Source organism: Coptis chinensis, chromosome 5 (genome assembly GCF_015680905.1).
Source record: "Coptis chinensis isolate HL-2020 chromosome 5, ASM1568090v1, whole genome shotgun sequence".
In the NCBI taxonomy this organism is placed as follows: Eukaryota; Viridiplantae; Streptophyta; class Magnoliopsida; order Ranunculales; family Ranunculaceae; genus Coptis; species Coptis chinensis.
Window position 1 is genome coordinate 15,404,937 of NC_141460.1, and position 18,482 is coordinate 15,423,418.

Below are 18,482 nucleotides of genomic sequence, written 5' to 3' on the forward strand. Positions count from 1 at the left end.
ATATAGTTATTAGTCTTTAAATAATTTAGTAAAGATCATCCAACTTGGTAGATTAATTTTCAAGCTTTTTTCGTTCACCTATCTCCAAAACATTACACCTCAATAGAAGTAAAGCTAGTTTTTACCAGGCGAGTGTGGATGCCTAAAACCTTCCCACATTGTACCTTGACTCCCGAACCCAATAATCATCTAGTTTCGAGGGTTAGTCCTTCACATAGGTTTTACTAAACTTTTCCTTAATAAAGTTAATGGCGATTCTAAAATCAATTGCATAGACCTAGGTACACATTTTTGTGCGTACATCTGTGTTTACAATAGCTCGGTCTAATCTCTTTTTTATAAGATCTACTCTGTTATTCTTGAATCTCTTGTTTGACCATATGAAGGGTACCCCTTCGAAACCTAAATCTATAAAATCAACTGAGAACATAAATTGCAGGAAATGAGTAGCTTCGGCAAAACTGAAAAAGGTTCCCCTAGATCTTTCTTCTTTGCATGTTGTTTTATTCAAATCCCCGACAATGAGCCATGGATAATTATGATTAGCAGCAAGATCAGAGAAGTTATTCCAAAGTTCTGCTCGACGAGATTAGTTAGGATGCCCATAGACAAAAGTGCATAACCATTCGGTGTCTGCAGGATTATTTTTTACGAGGGCTGCAATGTAGCGCTCGCAGGAATATAGAATTTTTAGATTCGTATTGTTAGTCCAACCAAGCCAAAGACCACCACTACGTCCATTAGACGGAAAGTTGGAAGAGTGTTAAAAACTGAGAGGAGAGAATATGTCAAGACTGGTAGACGCATCTACCCTTGTCTCGGATAGAAAACAGGTATCGGGTTTGATTGAGCTCACATGTTTTGCACAATTCCAAGCAAAGATAGGGTAAGTAAAGATTTATGATACATGTATAGGGTGTACAGTGAACTCAATGTGTACGAGCCTGCCCCACTGATGTATTAGAAATGATACCTTGGGATGGGTGTACAAGGTGGATGGGTGCCAGAGCGAATTTTGAATTTTTTCTCATCTAAAAAAGTGGCTCAATCTCATCAAAATTTCCCAATTTTCTTCACAACAATATTAGCAAGAAATCAAAAGAAACAGATCATAGAAGGAGACGTAAGCAAAAAAAAACAAAAAACAAAAAAATCAAAACCAACACACCAAAGAAAATGGGAATATGTAATAGAGTACGTACAAGAAAAGGCAGATTTAGAAGGTAGTTCATATGAATAATTTGCCAAGGTGTTTGAGAAGTTTAGTTTTACTGCTACTACTACTTTAGAGGATGAGGAGAAGAAAGATGATGATTCAGATGAAGAGGAGGATGGGCAAGAGAAGGAGAAGAAAAAGGAAGCTAGGGGTGTTTCTACTAAGAAGAAAAAGCTTCATCGTCGTATGAAAACTGCGGAGCTTAGGCCAAATGTAGTTGAGGTATGGGATGGGACGGTTGCTGACCCAAAGTTGCTGATCTATCTCAAATCGTATCGGAACAGTGTTCCAGTGTCGAGACACTGGTCTCAGAAGAGGAAGTTCCTGCAGGGAAAGCGTGGTATTGAAGCAGCCTTTCCAACTTCCTGATTTCATTGCTGTAACAGGAATTGAAAAAATAAGACAGGCTTACATCCAAAAAGAAGACAATAAGAAGTTGAAGCAGAAACAGCATGAGCGTATGCAGCCAAAGATGGGGAAGATGGATATAGATTATCAGGTTCTCCATGGTGCATTTTTTAAGTTTCAGACTTTGTGATGATTTTTCCTAATCTAGAAACACAAATATTTTGTTGATGATCAAAGAACAATGAGAAGTATTGGATCAAGAAGAAGAAGAGATGTAGAAGATGATGAGTTGAACCGCGTTCTTTAATGGCTGCCTACGTATCCTGTGAATAGGAATCCAACTCAAAGCGTAGTTCAACTATTCTATTTATAATAATAGATGAGGTTTCCCAATTAGTGTTTAACTAGGAGACCGTCTCTTATTAAGTATCATCTTGATGAATAGATGAGCTTTCCCAATTAGTGTTTAACTAGGAGGTCGTCTCTTGTTAAGTCTCATCTTGACTCTTCTAGAAGCCCCATGTTTCCCAAGTCAAATAGGTCTCTTTTATTGACTTAAACAACATAAAAACATGTTTAGGTTCGGAGTAGTAGTTAGAGCTCTGAGCCTAGTAGTTGAGCTCCGGATTTGGAGTTCATAATTAGGAGTTGGTTATACGAACCTACTACTCCAACTAGTTCCAAAGCCTACGAACCTGCTCCGAACCTAGTAGTTGAGTTCCGGATTTGGAGTTCATAGTTAGGAGTTGGTTATATGAACCTACTACTCCAACTAGTTCCAAAGCCTACGAATCTGCTCCGAACCTAGTAGTTGAGTTCCGGATTTGGAGTTCATAGTTAGGAGTTGGTTATACGAACCTACTACTCCAACTAGTTCCAAATCCCACGAACCTGCTCCGAACCTAGTAGTTGAGTTCCGGATTTGGAGTTCATAGTCATGAATTGGTTCTCCGAACCTACTATTCCGGCATACCAGTTCCGAACCTTCAGTTCTCCAAGCCTACTCCAACCAATTCCGAACCTCCTCTTCTTACTTCACTCCCGAACATAGGAGGTGAGTTAATCAGGACCTAGACTTAAAGTGTGTTCTGGTACGTCCTACCCACACTAAGACCATACCCGAGCGTTAAGAAAATATTGTCACGTGTCACATATTTATTTGCTAAAATATATGCACACAGATGCCCCTCTTTTTTCTTCATGGGTTGTAATTTAAACCCTTAAGGAAAAAGGGTAAAAAGGTAGATGCTCGTCACGTCGCGCAATCATATAAAAAGCAATGAGCAATATACCTCTATCTGCTCCTTGAAATTTATATACAAAATTGGCCATTATCGCAGCTCAAGGAACAAGTCCGAACATATGATGACCACGACTCGAACTAGTTTTATAATAACCTGAACTTGAACATATGAGGACTTTTCCAAATCATCATGACCCGGACTTGGATAGATAAACTCTATCTATATAGCACGCATATATAGATCATTTATGTCAAGCGTAGGAACTGTAACTCTCTTCTTTTTTTTAACTACCCGGACTTGGGTAGATCCGAACCAAGCCTCATGATAACCCGGACCTGAGCACATGCCGCGCAAGACCCAGACTTGAGATTAAAAAGGAAATCACTAAATCAGCACATGTGATGTGACCAAGAACTAATTATATTTGTTTTCATTTTTGCACGTCTGGACATGGGCTCACATCCCATAAACCCATAACTGTTCACTTCCCTTGTATAGTTACTAGGGTATGCCCGTGCCTACGACCCGTGAGACCTCAACGCGCCTGCCGCGCTACTCCGACAACTCGTTGTGCCTTCAGTGCAAGGCGTACGCGTGCCGAAACGCGTGTCTTCAACACGAAACAACACGTCGCGCCTTAGGCGAGAACCAGCAAAGCCGAGGCCAAACTTCGTCGACACGACACGCACAGGTGTATGTCGTCTTATTTGCGAAACAACTCGTCGCGGCGCAAGGCCAGCCCAATTGCCCATTATCCATAAGCCCAATAATATCAATTGGGTCAGCCAATTGTGCAGTACCATGTCAAATTTGGAGGCCCAACAGTTTATAAGCCCAGCCTTTTGGCTGATTTTTGGATGTCTACCCCCACTATTACAATTTTTTTTTAATTGATCCCATACTCATCGTTACAAGCCCATAAAAGATTCAACCCATAAAAATTTTGTCCAATGTTGACTTTTTTGTGTGGGGGTGGGTGAGGTGAGAAAAACTGTTTAACTCACCCAATAAAAGATTTTTAATTCACCCTCCATGAGTTTTGAGTGGCTATGGTTAGGGGGGGTGTCAACCACGTCTCACCTTATGACGTGGAATCTGTCCTCCCACTCCTCCCTGTTTTGTTAGATAGATACCCTTCGGCTTCTTTGTTAGTCCTAACATTTCAGAATTGCAAAATAAAAGATCAGGCGCCCACACTTACCCATCCGGAGTTGGGAATACTTGAGTAGGAGATGTGAAGCCCACTACTCATTCGGAATTGAGTCGTCATCCGGAAGAGAGAATAAAGGAAATTCCTTGTACTTGTTGAAGCCTGACTTCACGTCCTTCCTTGAATCCTTTTCCTGTATCTATTTGGATAGCTCCTTTGTAAACACTATATAGGTCCCTTGCTAGATGCCATTAGTACCTTAAATCCACAGTTTCCCCCATTGACAATTTCTTAAACTTCCAGGTGCTTACTTGTTGTTTTAGAAAACAACTTGTTTCTTCACTGTCAATTGATTCCGTCGAAAATAGAAAACAAGCACTGAAGATTTTCTAAAAGAACTTGAGTTTGGTTGCTTTGAAGACCGCCATACACAAAGTGTTAAACATGTTCTATCTTTTATTGCTACCATATTGGATTCAAAAGAAAGTAGGTATACTGCAGTCGTTTTTCTCTTTCTTTCACTGATTGAGAGTTTAAGTCCAAAGTGTGTTAAGGTTTGTATATATGAAGTTTTGGGTGTCAACAGCCACGTTTTCCTTTCTAAAGTTGAACAGGCAATTCTGACTTTGCTACCACCACTTCCAATTCTGAATATATCCTTTTGACCGTGCACTCTTAATCAACTTTCAATGTCTCACCCATCAGCTTTGGGTCCTTTAAATAGCAAGGCAGTTTCGGATTCATTACCGGGCAATGTCGTTTCAGGTTCAATTGCTATAGCAGTTTCGGGTTATAGAGCAAATACCGATGTTTCTCTTTCGACTACGCCGAAAAACTAAAATCCCCACTTTTGACTAGAATATTTCGGATTTGGGAAAGATCCATAACACATTTGCAATTCCAAAAGAAATCAAAATTGAATATCCATGGACTGCCGACCTTGGAACCGAAGAAAATCCCTTGATATTCCTTGGACTGCTGAAAGCTGGACTCCGACTCCCCTTGCCTTTGTTTATGGCAAATGCGCTCGAGTACTTCCAAGTCTCGATCAACAAAGTAATGCCTTGGTTTGTTTGCAATGTCACATACATGCACATATTGGGCTGAAAGCACAATATATTGGTGACTTGTGGAGATCGAAGTTTTGGTAGCCAATAACCACGTTAAGAACTTAAACAATCAGTTCCAGTGTTGGTCAGTACTCAGTATCGGCTTTGCTAGTGAGCCAGCACGTCCATATTGATCAAGTTAGTACCGCTTCTATCACTGCGTATTCCCAAATCCAATGTCTCACCAATCAATGTCAGGCTCTTCAATCCACAAATTTCAGTTCCGAATCCAGTACTGGGCAATGCTATTGTCGAGGCAATTCTGGATATGTCAAGTTACAATGCAATTCGGATAGGCCGGGTACTATAGTTGACAATGTAGTTTCAGATTCTTCCATCCACAAAACAGTTTCGAGTTTGTTACTCGAGAGAATAGTACCGAACTTGGACTTTCTGTGTTCCTTATTAGCTAGGAAGTGGACTCCCGAACTTAGACAAGTTTCGAACGTGGAGTTCCAGGCAAGCTAGGAAGTGGTGTTCCGAACTTGGACAAGTTCCGAACGTGGAGTTCCAAACTAGCTAGGAAGTGGAGTTCCGAACGTAGAGTTCCTAACTAGCTAGGAAGTGGAGTTCCGAATTAGGACATATTCCAAACGAGGAGTTCCTGACTAGCTAGGAAGTGGAGTTCCGAACTTGGACAAGTACGTTCCGAACGTGGAGTTCCTGACTAGCTAGGAAGTGAAATTCGGAACTTGGACAAGTTCCGAACGTGGAGTTCTAGAGTAGCTAGGAAGTAAAGTTTTGAACATAGAGTTCCTAGCTAGCTAGGAAGTGGAGTTCCAAACTTTGACAAGTTCCGAACGTGAAGTTCCAGACTAGCTAGGAAGTGGTGTTCTTTTCTCCTTATTTGCATAAATATGTATACACAGATGCCCCACTTTTCTCTCAGACGATGGTTGCACATTCGACCGTTGAAGGAAAATGACAAAAGTGTCGAATTATATTTTCCTACAAAAGGTTTTGTAGGAAAATAGGGTTTGCCCGTATGTCAATTCCTGTAAATACATTTAGTTTTGTTAATAAATAAGACTTTGTAGGAACGTAGGGTGTGCCCCTGTATTATTTCCTGTAAAGTCCTTAAATAATCTGACATCTAATGCATAAATTGACACTTATAAGCATAAGGCATTAGAACTGCTCTTAGGAGGATAAAATTCAAGCTAAGTTAACCTTTCTCCATCACACGGGGAACAACACATGAGATCTTTCATTCATCATCTCGAGAAAGCTTTCTAAAGGTTCTGATACAACTTTGGCCAACATATGGGATCTCTCACCCAACATCCAAAAAGTATCCCAGCTGAAAATTATAAAAGAAACAATGCTCTGAAAAAAGAAATATAAGTTTTATTGAGAATTGATTGGCATAGATCATGCCCCCAGTATAGTGGAAGCAGATCCAAATTTGTGAAAATTTTGTCTCTTAGAAGCTAAGAGTAGTGTAACATTACTTGGAAACAGTACATTTTAGCATCGAGATTCACCGCTGGAGGATCTTTCATGAACATCTTGTTCCTGGTTAACTTCAAAGATGTCCTCATAAGGATAAGTTAAAGTGGTAAAGTCCCTATCCTGTGGGGGTAATTGCTCACTTCCTGACGTGTCACCAATCTTCTACCTCTTGGACTTATCTTGATAGGAATTCATGTCAGCTGACTTGTGCTCCAACTGTGGTTCCTCAGACTTCCTATCATTATAATGACTAGCAGAGCTCCTACCAACAGGAGCGAAGGTGACATTGGTTATCACTCTTTTATGAGAAGATTCCCTATCCAATTGGTCTTCTTCCAGTTCCACATACTTATCGATCCGAGCCTGCAACTCCGTCATGTTCGTAGGCTTCTTTTTTTTCAAAGACAAGTATAGACCAGAAGTGGGATCTAATCCCTTTCTAAAGGCCACAATGGCGAGAGTCTCATCGACGTTGTCAACATGCAATTGAACCTCGTTAAATCTTTTGGTGAAATCCCTTATACGCTCGTCCTTTCGGATTTTCATGTCAAACAGTGCATCAGCGGTTTTAATATAGGGTCGGTTGCAACTGAATTTCGCAATGAAATTGATGGATAGCACCTTAAACTCGTGAATGCTGCCCCTGGGTAGCTTCGTCTACTAGATGAGTGTCGAGTCTGTCAAACTTGAAGCAAAATACTAGCACAAATAATGATCTTTCTTAGAGCATTCCTAATGCAGGGTAATATGAGGGGTTTGTGAAATTATTCACCTCTAATTGTGGAAAACCACTGCCCAATGCAGAGGTGAATAACCGGTGACTATTTTACCAAGTTGAAATGACGGTGAAACCTTTAACCGAGATAGTGGCTGACTTGTGAACTTCGGACGGGATGTTGAATTCCGTCTCGTGTGTTTTTTTTTTTTTCTTTTTCAGACGGAATATTTCATTCCGCCTCGCGTGTTTTTTCGGTTTTTTTTAACTTTAGACAAAATACCGGACGGGATGTTACATTCCGTCTCGATCAAAAAGCCTCCAGATGGAATCTAACATCCCGTCCGAGATTTTTTTTCACCTTTGCATTGCACAGCTTCACCTTACTTTTCATCAAGAGGGGAAATACTGCCTACGTGGAGATGATAAGAGGGGGAATATATTGACTTGCATTGGGAATGCTCTTAGAAAGACCCACCATTGCTTGACGATAACCGAGCACATGAGAGACCGGATCTCCTTTGCCATTAAATTTAGATAACTTCGGTGGTTTATAATCATGGGGGATGTATCCACTCATAACATGTTGTGAAAAAGGAGTTCCAATGCCTCCCTCTATTGCTGACTGAACAACTGACTCATCCATATTAGTTGGTTTCGAACCTCACAGTTCCTCCAATATTTGCGCCTTGAGTTGTGCGAGAGTAGTCGGTTCATGAATTGGAGTTCTCTCATTGTTGTACCTCGGACCTGGACTCTCATAGTTCTCATCTCGATGATAACGTGGTTCTGGTTCCCAAGATCGAGTGAAGGAGTTTGCAAAACTGGGTCGGGGAACTGAGGGATTCTGAGGCAATGAAGGTTCCCTTGGAACTGAAAGTCGTCTTCGTACCGAGGGTGACCTTGATAGTTGTGGATTCCAGACAAACACATTCGGACGTCCATCCCTCGTACCTCGAGAACTTGAATACCAAGAGAAGTCAGTTCCATGTGAACTCGAGTGTCGGGTTGGATCTAATTCTGGATTATAATCCGAATCTGGTTGGCCGCTATGATACCCAACGAAGTAAGGGATATAAGGCGTAAGGACGTAACCTTCGCATTGGTCGAGACTTGGTGGCCGGAACTGCCCCCTCGAGTTTCCATCAGTAGGCAACACTCTTAGAGGTGAACAACCCTTATTCATGCGGTAGTAGTCTTGGAAAAAACGCAACGAGCCTCTTGTCGACCACATTCGGCTATCACAGCATCCATGATGGCTTGGTTGGTTATGGCAGATTGGGGAGTATCATTGTGAGGCTCATCTTCTTCATGCCCCTGTCCAAAACAACAATCTCCTCTACATTCAGATTGTCTTTGAGAAGTAACATGTGGGTTATTGATCTCTTCATTCCCTTCATTACTTTGATTCGCGTTGGCTCTTGTAGTAACCATGATTTTAAATCAAAGTGCAAAAAAGATTTTTTTTTTTTTTTTTTTTTTTTTTTTAAAGAACAACAAACCCAAGAAAAATTGGTGGTTAGGAGAACCTAGAACTGAAAAAAAATTGACCAAAAAATCAAATCAATTCTGTATGGTTTCGTTTCCCACAGACGACGCTGTGATGATTTTTCCTAATCTAGAAACACAAATATTTTGTTGATGATCAAAGAACAATGAAAAATATTGGATCAAGAAGAAAAACAGATGTAGAAGATGATGAGTTGAACCACGTTCTTTAATAGCTGCCTACGTATCCTGTGAATAGGAATCCAACTCAAAGCGTAGTTCAACTATTTTATTTATAATAATAGATGAGATTTCCCAATTAGTGTTTAACTAGGAGACTGTCTCTTGTTAAGTATCATCTTGATTAATAGATGAGCTTTCCCAATTAGTGTTTAACTAGGAGACAGTCTCTTGTTAAGTCTCATCTTGACTCTTCTAGAAGCCCTATGTTTTCCAAGTCAAATAGGTCTCTTTTATTGACTTAAACAACATATAAACATGTTTAGATTTGGAGTAGTAGTTAGAGCTCGAGCCTCGTAGTTGAGCTCCGGATTTAGATTTCATAGTTAGGAGTTGGTTATACGAAACCTACTACTCCAACTAGTTCCAAAGCCTACGAACCTGCTCCGAACCTAGTAGTTAAGTTCCAGATTTTGAGTTCATAGTTAGGAGTTGGTTATACGAACCTACTACTCCAACTAGTTCCAAAGCCTACGAATCTGCTCCGAACCTAGTAGTTGAGTTCCGGATTTGGAGTTCATAGTTAGGAGTTGGTTATACGAACCTACTACTCCAACTAATTCCAAAGCCTACAAACCTGCTCCGAACCTAGTAGTTGAGTTCCGGATTTGGAGTTCATAGTCAGGAATTGGTTCTCCGAGCCTACTCCAACCAATTCCGAACCTCCTCTCCTTATTTCACTCCCGAACCTAGGAGGTGAGTTAGTCAGGACCTGAACTTAAAGTGTGTTCTGGTACTTCCTACCCACACTAAGACCAACCCGAGCGTTAAGAAGATGTCACGTGTCACATATTTATTTGCTAAAATATTCATGGCAACCTTTATTATGAAGGGAAAGAGTTCGAGGTGAAACTGAGGAAGATGAAGCCAGGTATGCTTTCCCGGGAGCTTAAAGAAGCTCTTGGTATGTAAGAGGGTGCTCCTCCCCCTTTGTATCCACATCTGAAGATTCCTGGACTAAATGTTCCTATTCCTCCTTGGGGCGAGCTTTGGTTATCACCCTGGCGGTTGGTGTTGATGAAAATGGGCGACCTTTGTATGGAGATGTTTTTGGGCTCCAGCAGCAAAAACAATTGAACTATGAGGAAGAACCAGTTGACAGGAGCAAGCATTGGGGTGACTTGGAGGAAGAAGAGGAGATTGAGGAAGAGGAACTGGAGGATGGCATTCAATCTCTAAATAGCCTTTCAAGCACGCCAACTGGTGTGGAGACCCCAGATGTCATTGACCTGCGAAGGCAACAGAGGAAGGAGTATGAGAACCGTTATGTCAAGTCCTTGAAGAAAAAGAAGAGAAGATTCAAGTCATTCAACCAGGGACCCTGTTGGGCACCACACACACGTATGTTGTTGGCAGCGGGGATCAGGACAAAGCAGCAGCCGCCAAAAGGGTTGATCTTCTCCGTGGTCAGAAAGCTGACAAGGTTGATGTCACCCTTAGACCAGAGGAGCTGGAAGGGGTTGAGCTGAAAAATGTATTGGCAGCGAAGTACGAAGAAGCTAGGGAAGAAGAAAAGCTTCGTAGCCAGAGAGAGGACTTCAGCGACATGGTCGCAGAGAACGAGAAGAAACGGAAGAGGAAGCGAGAGGAAGGATGGGAAACCTAAGAAGAAAGATTTCAAGTTTTAATCCTAGTCATTGCACTCTTTAACTTTTGATAGAAGCCCAGGTAATGCATGCATTGTTTCATTGCTGGACTTTCCTCGGAAAATATTTTGTAGTAGCTCTTTCTTATGATCCATGACTCATCAGTCATCATCACATTACCTGGTCAAGTGGCTGAAGGCAGGGTGACGATTTCGTCTATGCTTCTTATATATGTACTCTGAGTATATCAAAAAACAAAAAAACAAAAAAATACTCGAGTGTACTCACGAATATGTTGGTGTACACTTTCTTCTTACCTATTAATACCAGACTCGATTATACTGCGCCAAAAAGAAAGTTTCTCAGAGCAAACTCAAAGAGTACTGGTGTTGAAAAGAGTAAATGCATGATGACGGTTGGCTTATGTTTTTGATCTATAGTTGTTGGGGAATTTTGACTTAATCTCTCAAAATTATGTAGCGTTTTGACTAAACCCTCCATTTTCAAAATCATTTGAGTTTGCCCCCATTCTATCAATCTTTGGTTATGCAAACGTTGGTATTTATCATATTAACAATTTTGCTCTTACAAAATAGGTTTTGGAGTTTTGTATGTTTTGTATAAACCCCTCAAAATTTAGCATCGAATTTGAGTTTATCCCATTAGCAAAATTGAAAAGAAAACTAAGGAGAAAAGTTGGGGTTTGTATGAATCGGTTCGGTTCGGTTATGTATATTTGAAAACCGATAGAATCGGTTTGGTCGTCGGTTTAATCAGTTTAGTCTCAAGTTGTTTCTTTGTGTTCTCATAAACTCATAAACTGATCCACGCATCTGCCATTTGGGATTAACGCTTTGGTACTCTTGGAAATGCAGAAATTCCATACTGTATGAATATGAAAAGGAGAAGCTTAATCAAGGTGCTACTGCTATCAGGGCAATAAAGAAAATACAATACACAGATCATATAGCCTCTCCAAAAGGCATATGGACAACAGAGTACCTGACTGGGCAGCTCCATAAACTAGGACTACAGAGCAAGACTAGATGAGCACCTAAAATACTTGAATGCTACCGGTCAGAGCCTTGACCCAGGTCGTGAAGGTGAAAAAGGATCCTCTAGGGGGAATCCCAGGATATCTGATTGGGATGCTCTACTTAGAAAAGTGGTGGAACTACAGGAGCTACAGGTGCCCTGGGTATAGAGAATTTCTCTGTGGCTGAATATGTTGCCATTGTTAAAGGAACCACTAAAGCCATTGGGTTAGGCTGGGAAAACAAATGGATGGAATCTGATTTAGCTGAAGCTGTGAAAGCTTTTCAAACTAAAAAGGTGAACTGGAAGTGAAAGTGAATGGAATATGACTGCAACATGGAGGGAAGTAAACACTGCAGCAGATTTATGTGCCAGAGCCAGTGGAACTTTTCTGTTGTGGTATGGCAAGCCTGACTACGTTCATAGAATGGAGCCGGATGGCATGACTTATTACAGATATTTGATCCACACAACCATCTCTCCTTTTTATCTTTTGGATACCCTTGTAAAGATACCTTTCTGCACACCAATCATATCACAAAGCCTATCACAACTTACACACAAATATGCACAGAATAGTAAGATAGATAGACATGCTAGTTAAACAAACAGTAACATGCTCATTGTTTTCAACATTCTTCATTATAACTTGAAGGAAAGGCGCAGAGTTGTAATGAGGAAATGGACACTATGTAACTACAATTTGAAAATCAGTTCTCCAAATTCAAAGTAAAGGCCATAAGCACTATATAAATTTAGCTGGACTGCACAACAACAAATCCATTAAATCCTGAAAAACACTGACACTCACGGGTTTATAATACATGTACATAATTATTACAGTATATAAAGGCAGGGATAACTTAGCATCCTGAGATCCTGTGATTACATCATTAACAACAACAACAACAACAACAACAACAACAACAGTAAATAGCAATCGCCAGGGCTACTAAAATTCAACATGTCTGAATTTCTAGCAGCGTGTACTTGATAAAAGAAGGCTTACCTATTAATAAATCACACCAGCTAAGAACTTATTTTTCTCCTTGGATTGTGCAGAAGTCCAGGGGTCCCCTCAAATAAATCCAACAAATGGTTCTCCAAATCATCTGGTGTGTATTTTATGTATTTCCCAGAATGTCTTCCACTCTCAAGATGACTCCCGAACCTGCCCAGAAAAGAGCGGTATGCCGGTAGTACTTTCTCTGATATAGAAATTCGAAGCTCTTCCCGAAGTTGAGAGTCTGGAACCTTCCATTGTGTCTGGTTTCTGTAAACTTCTTCAAAACTGAAGTTAAAACTCTTGAACCTTTCCTTCAAAGTCACCTTAGAAATGTTGCTAGAGCTCCCACTCCCACCAATCCCTTCATCCTTCAAACAGGATAAGACTTTGCTCCATGACGCTCTCAGGTAACTGGTGGCATACTGACGTACCTGCCCACGGCGCTTACGGACCCAGTGATCACCCAAAAGCTTGCCAAGGTCAGAGTCTTTCACCTTTTGAACAATATAAAGGATATTATTCATCAGGAATATATACTGCATTGCACCATCCTCGTATAGCTTTGACTTCTCTTCAAGGTTTGATTCCAGAGATGAGATCAACAATAGCAAGCGTCTACCCAATGGAGATTCAATTCCAGAATACAAAGTATCGTCCTCATCACCGGCCACACGATTTGGGCTGTCTGTACTACTTTCTAGAAGAACATTCAGTGCATCACTGTAATCGACAAGTAACTTGACATAATTCATCACATAACGCGTTAATGGATGAATCTCACCACCCTGTATTGGCCTCCGAGAGGTTTCACTCTGAACAGCATTCTCGAATTCCTCAAATGTGCATTTGGCTGCGTCACCTAGTCTGTCTAGTATTTGAATGGCCTCTTTATAAACATAAACACCAGATCCATCCGAAAACAGTAACTGCAAATCCGGCAGTCCATCTGCTACAGCTTCATACATGTCCAGTATCCTGAAAAGCTTTTCTGGGGAAGGCCTTGCAATTGCAATTGCATCACCGAAATTCAACAGCTGTATCACACAACCCTTTGCAGTCTCAGTAAAAGAGACCTCCCTAATCAGTTCCGACCCCTCGAAAATCTGATCACACATATGCTTCTCGCCAGACAAAAGAACCCGAATGACAATCTTAACAGCCTGAATCCATTTCTTCATCTTTTCATCAAGAGATCTCCACTCAACTCTCTGCACTTCTTCAATGCTCAGTTTCTCAATACCAAGGATAGATAAACACTCATCCAGAACATCACGGCGAACTGTAGTATAAACCTGACAACACTCCTTCTCATACCCAGACCTAATCATTCTCTCCGCAATATCTTTAAGGTCCAAAACAGCATCTGGATTAATCAAATCAACACACAAATCATCACACAAACTCGCCCCTCTCTCGTGATACAAACTAACATGATCATCCTCCACCGAGCTCTCAAAATCATCAATATCCCCATCATTCGAAGTAAACGAAAGCGAAACCCTCCTAATCGACCCATACAACTGCCCCGCATCAAGAGGAACTGTGTTCCTAATCAAAATATGTCTAAACTCCTCCTCAAGCCTAGACATAGCAATCTGCAAAACACTCTCGGCCCGGTCCATAATCTCACCATCTGTCGAAGAAAGAGAAAGATCCTCAGTCAACTGAAGTATCTCATCAACAGCAGTCAAGTACTCCGCCGCCTCATCCGGAGCTTCTTCCCAAGGTAAAGAATGATGTTGTGGTGTACCAGTACTAGAATCCCATCTAAGAACAATCTTCTCCGCCGCCTCAAACTGTTCTTCCATCTCATTCCTCTTATTATTATCATCACTACAACAAGATTTATCTTTCCCAGTTGATAATAAATCAGTAATTGTCGATAAACGGTTATCGAAATTCGATAATATCAAGATCATATCTTCTGTTACATTTTTTGACGTACCTAAATTTTTCACGATCTGTTGTGCTGCTGCCATCACTCTCTCATCTCCATCTATAGTAGTAGCAGCAGCCGCCATCTCTTTATTCTCTTTATTATTAATTAGGTTTTGTAAATAAAACGAAAAGTATTATTATTTATTTATTTATTTATACATGGGAATTTAAATCAGTGATGATGATGATAAACAGAAAGAGAAAAAGAGTTTGTACCATAAATGATGGATGTACCGTTGCGTCCGACCGCCGCAAGGAAGGAAGAAGAAGAAGAAACATTCAAGTTTTACACGGCCGGCTTTTATTTAATGGAAATTTTTTATGTTTTATGTTTTTTTTTTTTTTTTTTGTAAGTTTGAGATTTGAGGTGTGTACTGTAAGAAATGAGAGAGAGAGAAGAGAAATGACTGTCTGACTAAGACTGACTTTTACTTTATTGTACTTTGGGAATCTACTGTTCTGCTTGTGAGTTGTGTGTTAGATACGAGTTAGATTAGTGCACGTGGGTTCTATGTCCTAAGGAAATGAAAGGGTAGTTTTGTATCTATACAGCCCGATCCTAATTGGGGCAGTCGTAACCAAGCCCAAGCGCCTCAGGCCCAATGGTACAGATCCTTTAATTAACAGATTTCAGCCTACTAGTAACTGCTCTTGCCAAGAGTTGGAAAAGATAAGCTAAACCGATTTAGCAAAATCTAGAAGGATTTGATCCAATCTTGCCGCTGAAGCAAGATCGGAACCGAATAGGAATGTGCCTATGTCTAAGGTTAGATATCTCCTCACAAAAAAAAAATCATCCTATTTGACTATGTCTAATCATGCGAAAACTAGTATTAAAATTTGAACTTTTATCTAATGGTCAAGAAATTTCTGTAACAATAGTTGATGGAAGGGACCTCCTACTCCAAATCAATCGTAACTAACCTGACTCAGGTATTCATCACTCAAGCAGTCGTTACTATACTCAGGCACTCGTCACTTGGGCAGTCGTTACTCAATATCATCTCGTGACATAATTATCTACCACTCTCATCATTGATATCACTAGTATTAGGCCATAGGCGGCGCCATTGTAGCGCTCTTACCATCATTACACTTTTGCCATCATTAGAGCCTTGACCTTACTCTTTCTATACCAACCCAAACAACCTAACACCTATCCATATCACCACACGTGTCTTACCATCTACACAATCTCATTGCCTATAAAAGCCACCATCAAGAACTATGTGTGGCTTAGTTCCAGTCTGGCTATTCATCTTAACTTGAGTTACTAACTCAACCTTCACTACCACTTCCAATACTCAGACTGGATACGTAGGCATCTTCATCTTCATGAAGAACAGCCATTAACAACAACCAAAACCATCTCCTTTCTCCATCTTAACTTAAGAGCCAAGTCTTAATTTGGTGTAATGTCATAATAATCCCAAAAGAATAATTTTAGACATTTACATTTGTTACTTAATCACGGAACGTGTTGATTGTATAGGTCGCTCAAGAGGGCCAAACAATGAACGACCTGTATTGAAGTGATGAAGTGTGCTAAGTAACGCCTTAAGTAACCAAGTGTCGACTTCTTGAGTAAGTAGTTGATGAGTGTGATGAATAAGCTGAGGAAATAAACAATATGATAAGATAAAGTGATAAAAGTAATGATAAAGTGATTGCATGGTACACATGGGACAAAGACATGAGAAGTGGGTTCGTTAGAGTATATAGTGTTGTTAGTGAGAAAATGAGCTAAGGAGCTATATATAGTTTAGGTAATGTTCTAGAGTAACTAAATAATGTGCTAAATATAAGGATTATTTATGCATGGTATTTATGTTAACGTTTTTGGATAGAATGCTACTAATGATTGGGGTAGCAGTATGCAAACTATAATTCGTTGTTACTTTATTTTTCACAAATCCCCAATCTCTTTCATCAATTACTTTATTTCCTCAACTAGTGTGTTTTGGTACATCTTGCTAAAACATATTTGGCGCCGTCTATGCTCCTACTCTCAACCACAAAAAAAGTTACATCAATAGCATCATCAAACACTCAACTTAACGGAGAGGACCCTCCTCCTATTCAACTTTCAAATTCAGAAGCTAATGGATGGATATTCCCACGTCTCCAAGAGCATCAATGGTTCCCAACAATCATCAATGCCTTTGTTCTATAAAGAAACCCACTAAAAATTCACTCCACTCTAACTTTCCCCTCAAGGTAAAACAAAAACGGAGTAAATCTCTTTCGAAACCCTAGCCACTAGGGTTTTGAAACCACCTCCTTCCCTCAAATCCTTTAAACAACATCTTAAATCTTCACTTTTTGAACTAGATCTTTAACCCCAATCTCCTTTCTTCTCATTCATTGGTTGTTATTCATCTCTGGCATCGATTTCTTCACAGCCTAGTCTAAATCACAATTTGATCGGCAATGGTCTGGAGCTAGCTCTTAAAGCAACTCAGTATTGTTTGACGGATTTCGTTAGGAGTCTCTTATCCACTATTTTGGGGTTTGCTTATCTTTTAATGAACTATAATAAGCCAGATCAAGTTTTATTTTTAGGTGTTTTAGGTGTTGTAGAAGTTTTTTTGTTTTGGTGTAGTGTTGTTGATTGTGGTAACAAGGTATACTCTTTTAGATATGTTAGTGTTTGTGGGTTTGCTTGGTTTTGATTTGTCGTTATTGTTACAATCTTCAATCATGTTGGAACGGGTCTTGCTCTCTTGCATATCTAACTGCCTGGTGTATTGATGCCTTGAGGTGTTTATTTGTTAGGCCATTACTGCGCCGTTGTTGCGCACATGATGGGGCACGTACTCTCATTTGGGGGCGTTAATTTGACTCTTGTTCTAGTACAAAGATGTTGTCTTGGTGCAAGTTTGACCTTCGGGTCGATGGAGATGAAGGATATTGTGTTTCTAGCATGGTAAGGATTGTTGTTGTAGGGGTATTGAAGAAACGAGCTTGCTGGTTCGAGATGGATCTGATTGGTTATGGTATCCGAGATTACAAAATGGTTGACTACTATTTGTTCTTTGCTATATTAAGTTTCCATCTGTATTTTGGTCTTGCTATTTGTTTGTACAATCACAATATTATCCTTTAATGAATAATGATGGATTATTGAAAAAACAAATAAAAAGGAACATCAGTTCTATCATCGACCTCATTGAGTGCAAAGTGCTTGAGAGTTGTGACCAAATCTGCCGCCTGCAAAAAGAGAGAACTCTAGGAAGCACTTGACTGCTATGGAAGCTTGAGGAAGCTTCGAACCAAAGAAAACTTGTTGGTCAGGTCAAGACCAGTCAATGCTCTGAAGAGAAGGTTAACTTACCAAAAGAAGAAACTTTATTGAACTAATATAAATCTTTGAAGAAAAAGATTGCTATGAAAGGATTAAAAGGAAAGCCTTATCCAAAGTTTAGAGTGAGAAGTCCAGAGCTTCTCTCACTAGAAGTCATGACTGTTGAAACTGATGATGATGATGATATTTTATGTATAACTAGTGACGTGACAACAATCATCTTTATATCTCCATGAACATATATAATCATACAAGTTGAAAATTTTACCATTCATGTGATAATTTAAAGCTTTGATATAGAAAATAATCAAATGTCCAACCCAAATTTGATATATATATATATATATATATATATATATATATATATATATATATATATATATATATATATATATATATATATATATATATACCCTAAATATATAACCAGACTCCTAAAAGGGCCTTAAAATAAGTACAAAACTAAGTACCAAATCTAAAACAACCCACAACTTCACCTACAAAATTATTTAAAACATAATTTTTTAGTGGATATGATATACTAACCATAAAGATCATCTCTACAAAAATTCAACTTGTTTGACAATTTTTAACATTGGCAAAAGATGATTGCAAAAACTCGACATTTCTGGGCCGTTAGATATTTTTTCA

At 39.7% G+C, this 18,482-nt stretch overlaps 1 protein-coding gene and 1 pseudogene across 1 annotated transcript; one reads left to right on the forward strand and one right to left on the reverse strand.

Moving 5' to 3' along the window:
• The first annotated feature begins 979 nt into the window (after positions 1 to 979).
• Positions 980 to 10,700, forward strand: LOC147496849 (uncharacterized; annotated as a pseudogene).
• A 1,606-nt stretch (positions 10,701 to 12,306) lies between these two features.
• EXO70F1 (exocyst subunit exo70 family protein F1) lies at positions 12,307 to 14,903 on the reverse strand. Its single transcript, XM_086559699.1, has 2 exons — positions 14,744 to 14,903; positions 12,307 to 14,621 (listed from the first exon to the last, which is right to left on the reverse strand). The coding sequence occupies exon 2, from the start codon at positions 14,608 to 14,610 to the stop codon at positions 12,613 to 12,615; it is 1,998 nt and encodes a 665-aa protein (XP_086415825.1). The 5' UTR covers positions 14,611 to 14,621; positions 14,744 to 14,903; the 3' UTR covers positions 12,307 to 12,612.
• Positions 14,904 to 18,482: the final 3,579 nt, after the last annotated feature.

What these genes read in the sequence shown, in the direction of transcription:
- EXO70F1 (XM_086559699.1), bottom strand. Translation starts at nt 14,610, where the DNA reads ATGGCGGCTGCTGCTACTACTATAGATGGAGATGAGAGAGTGATGGCA.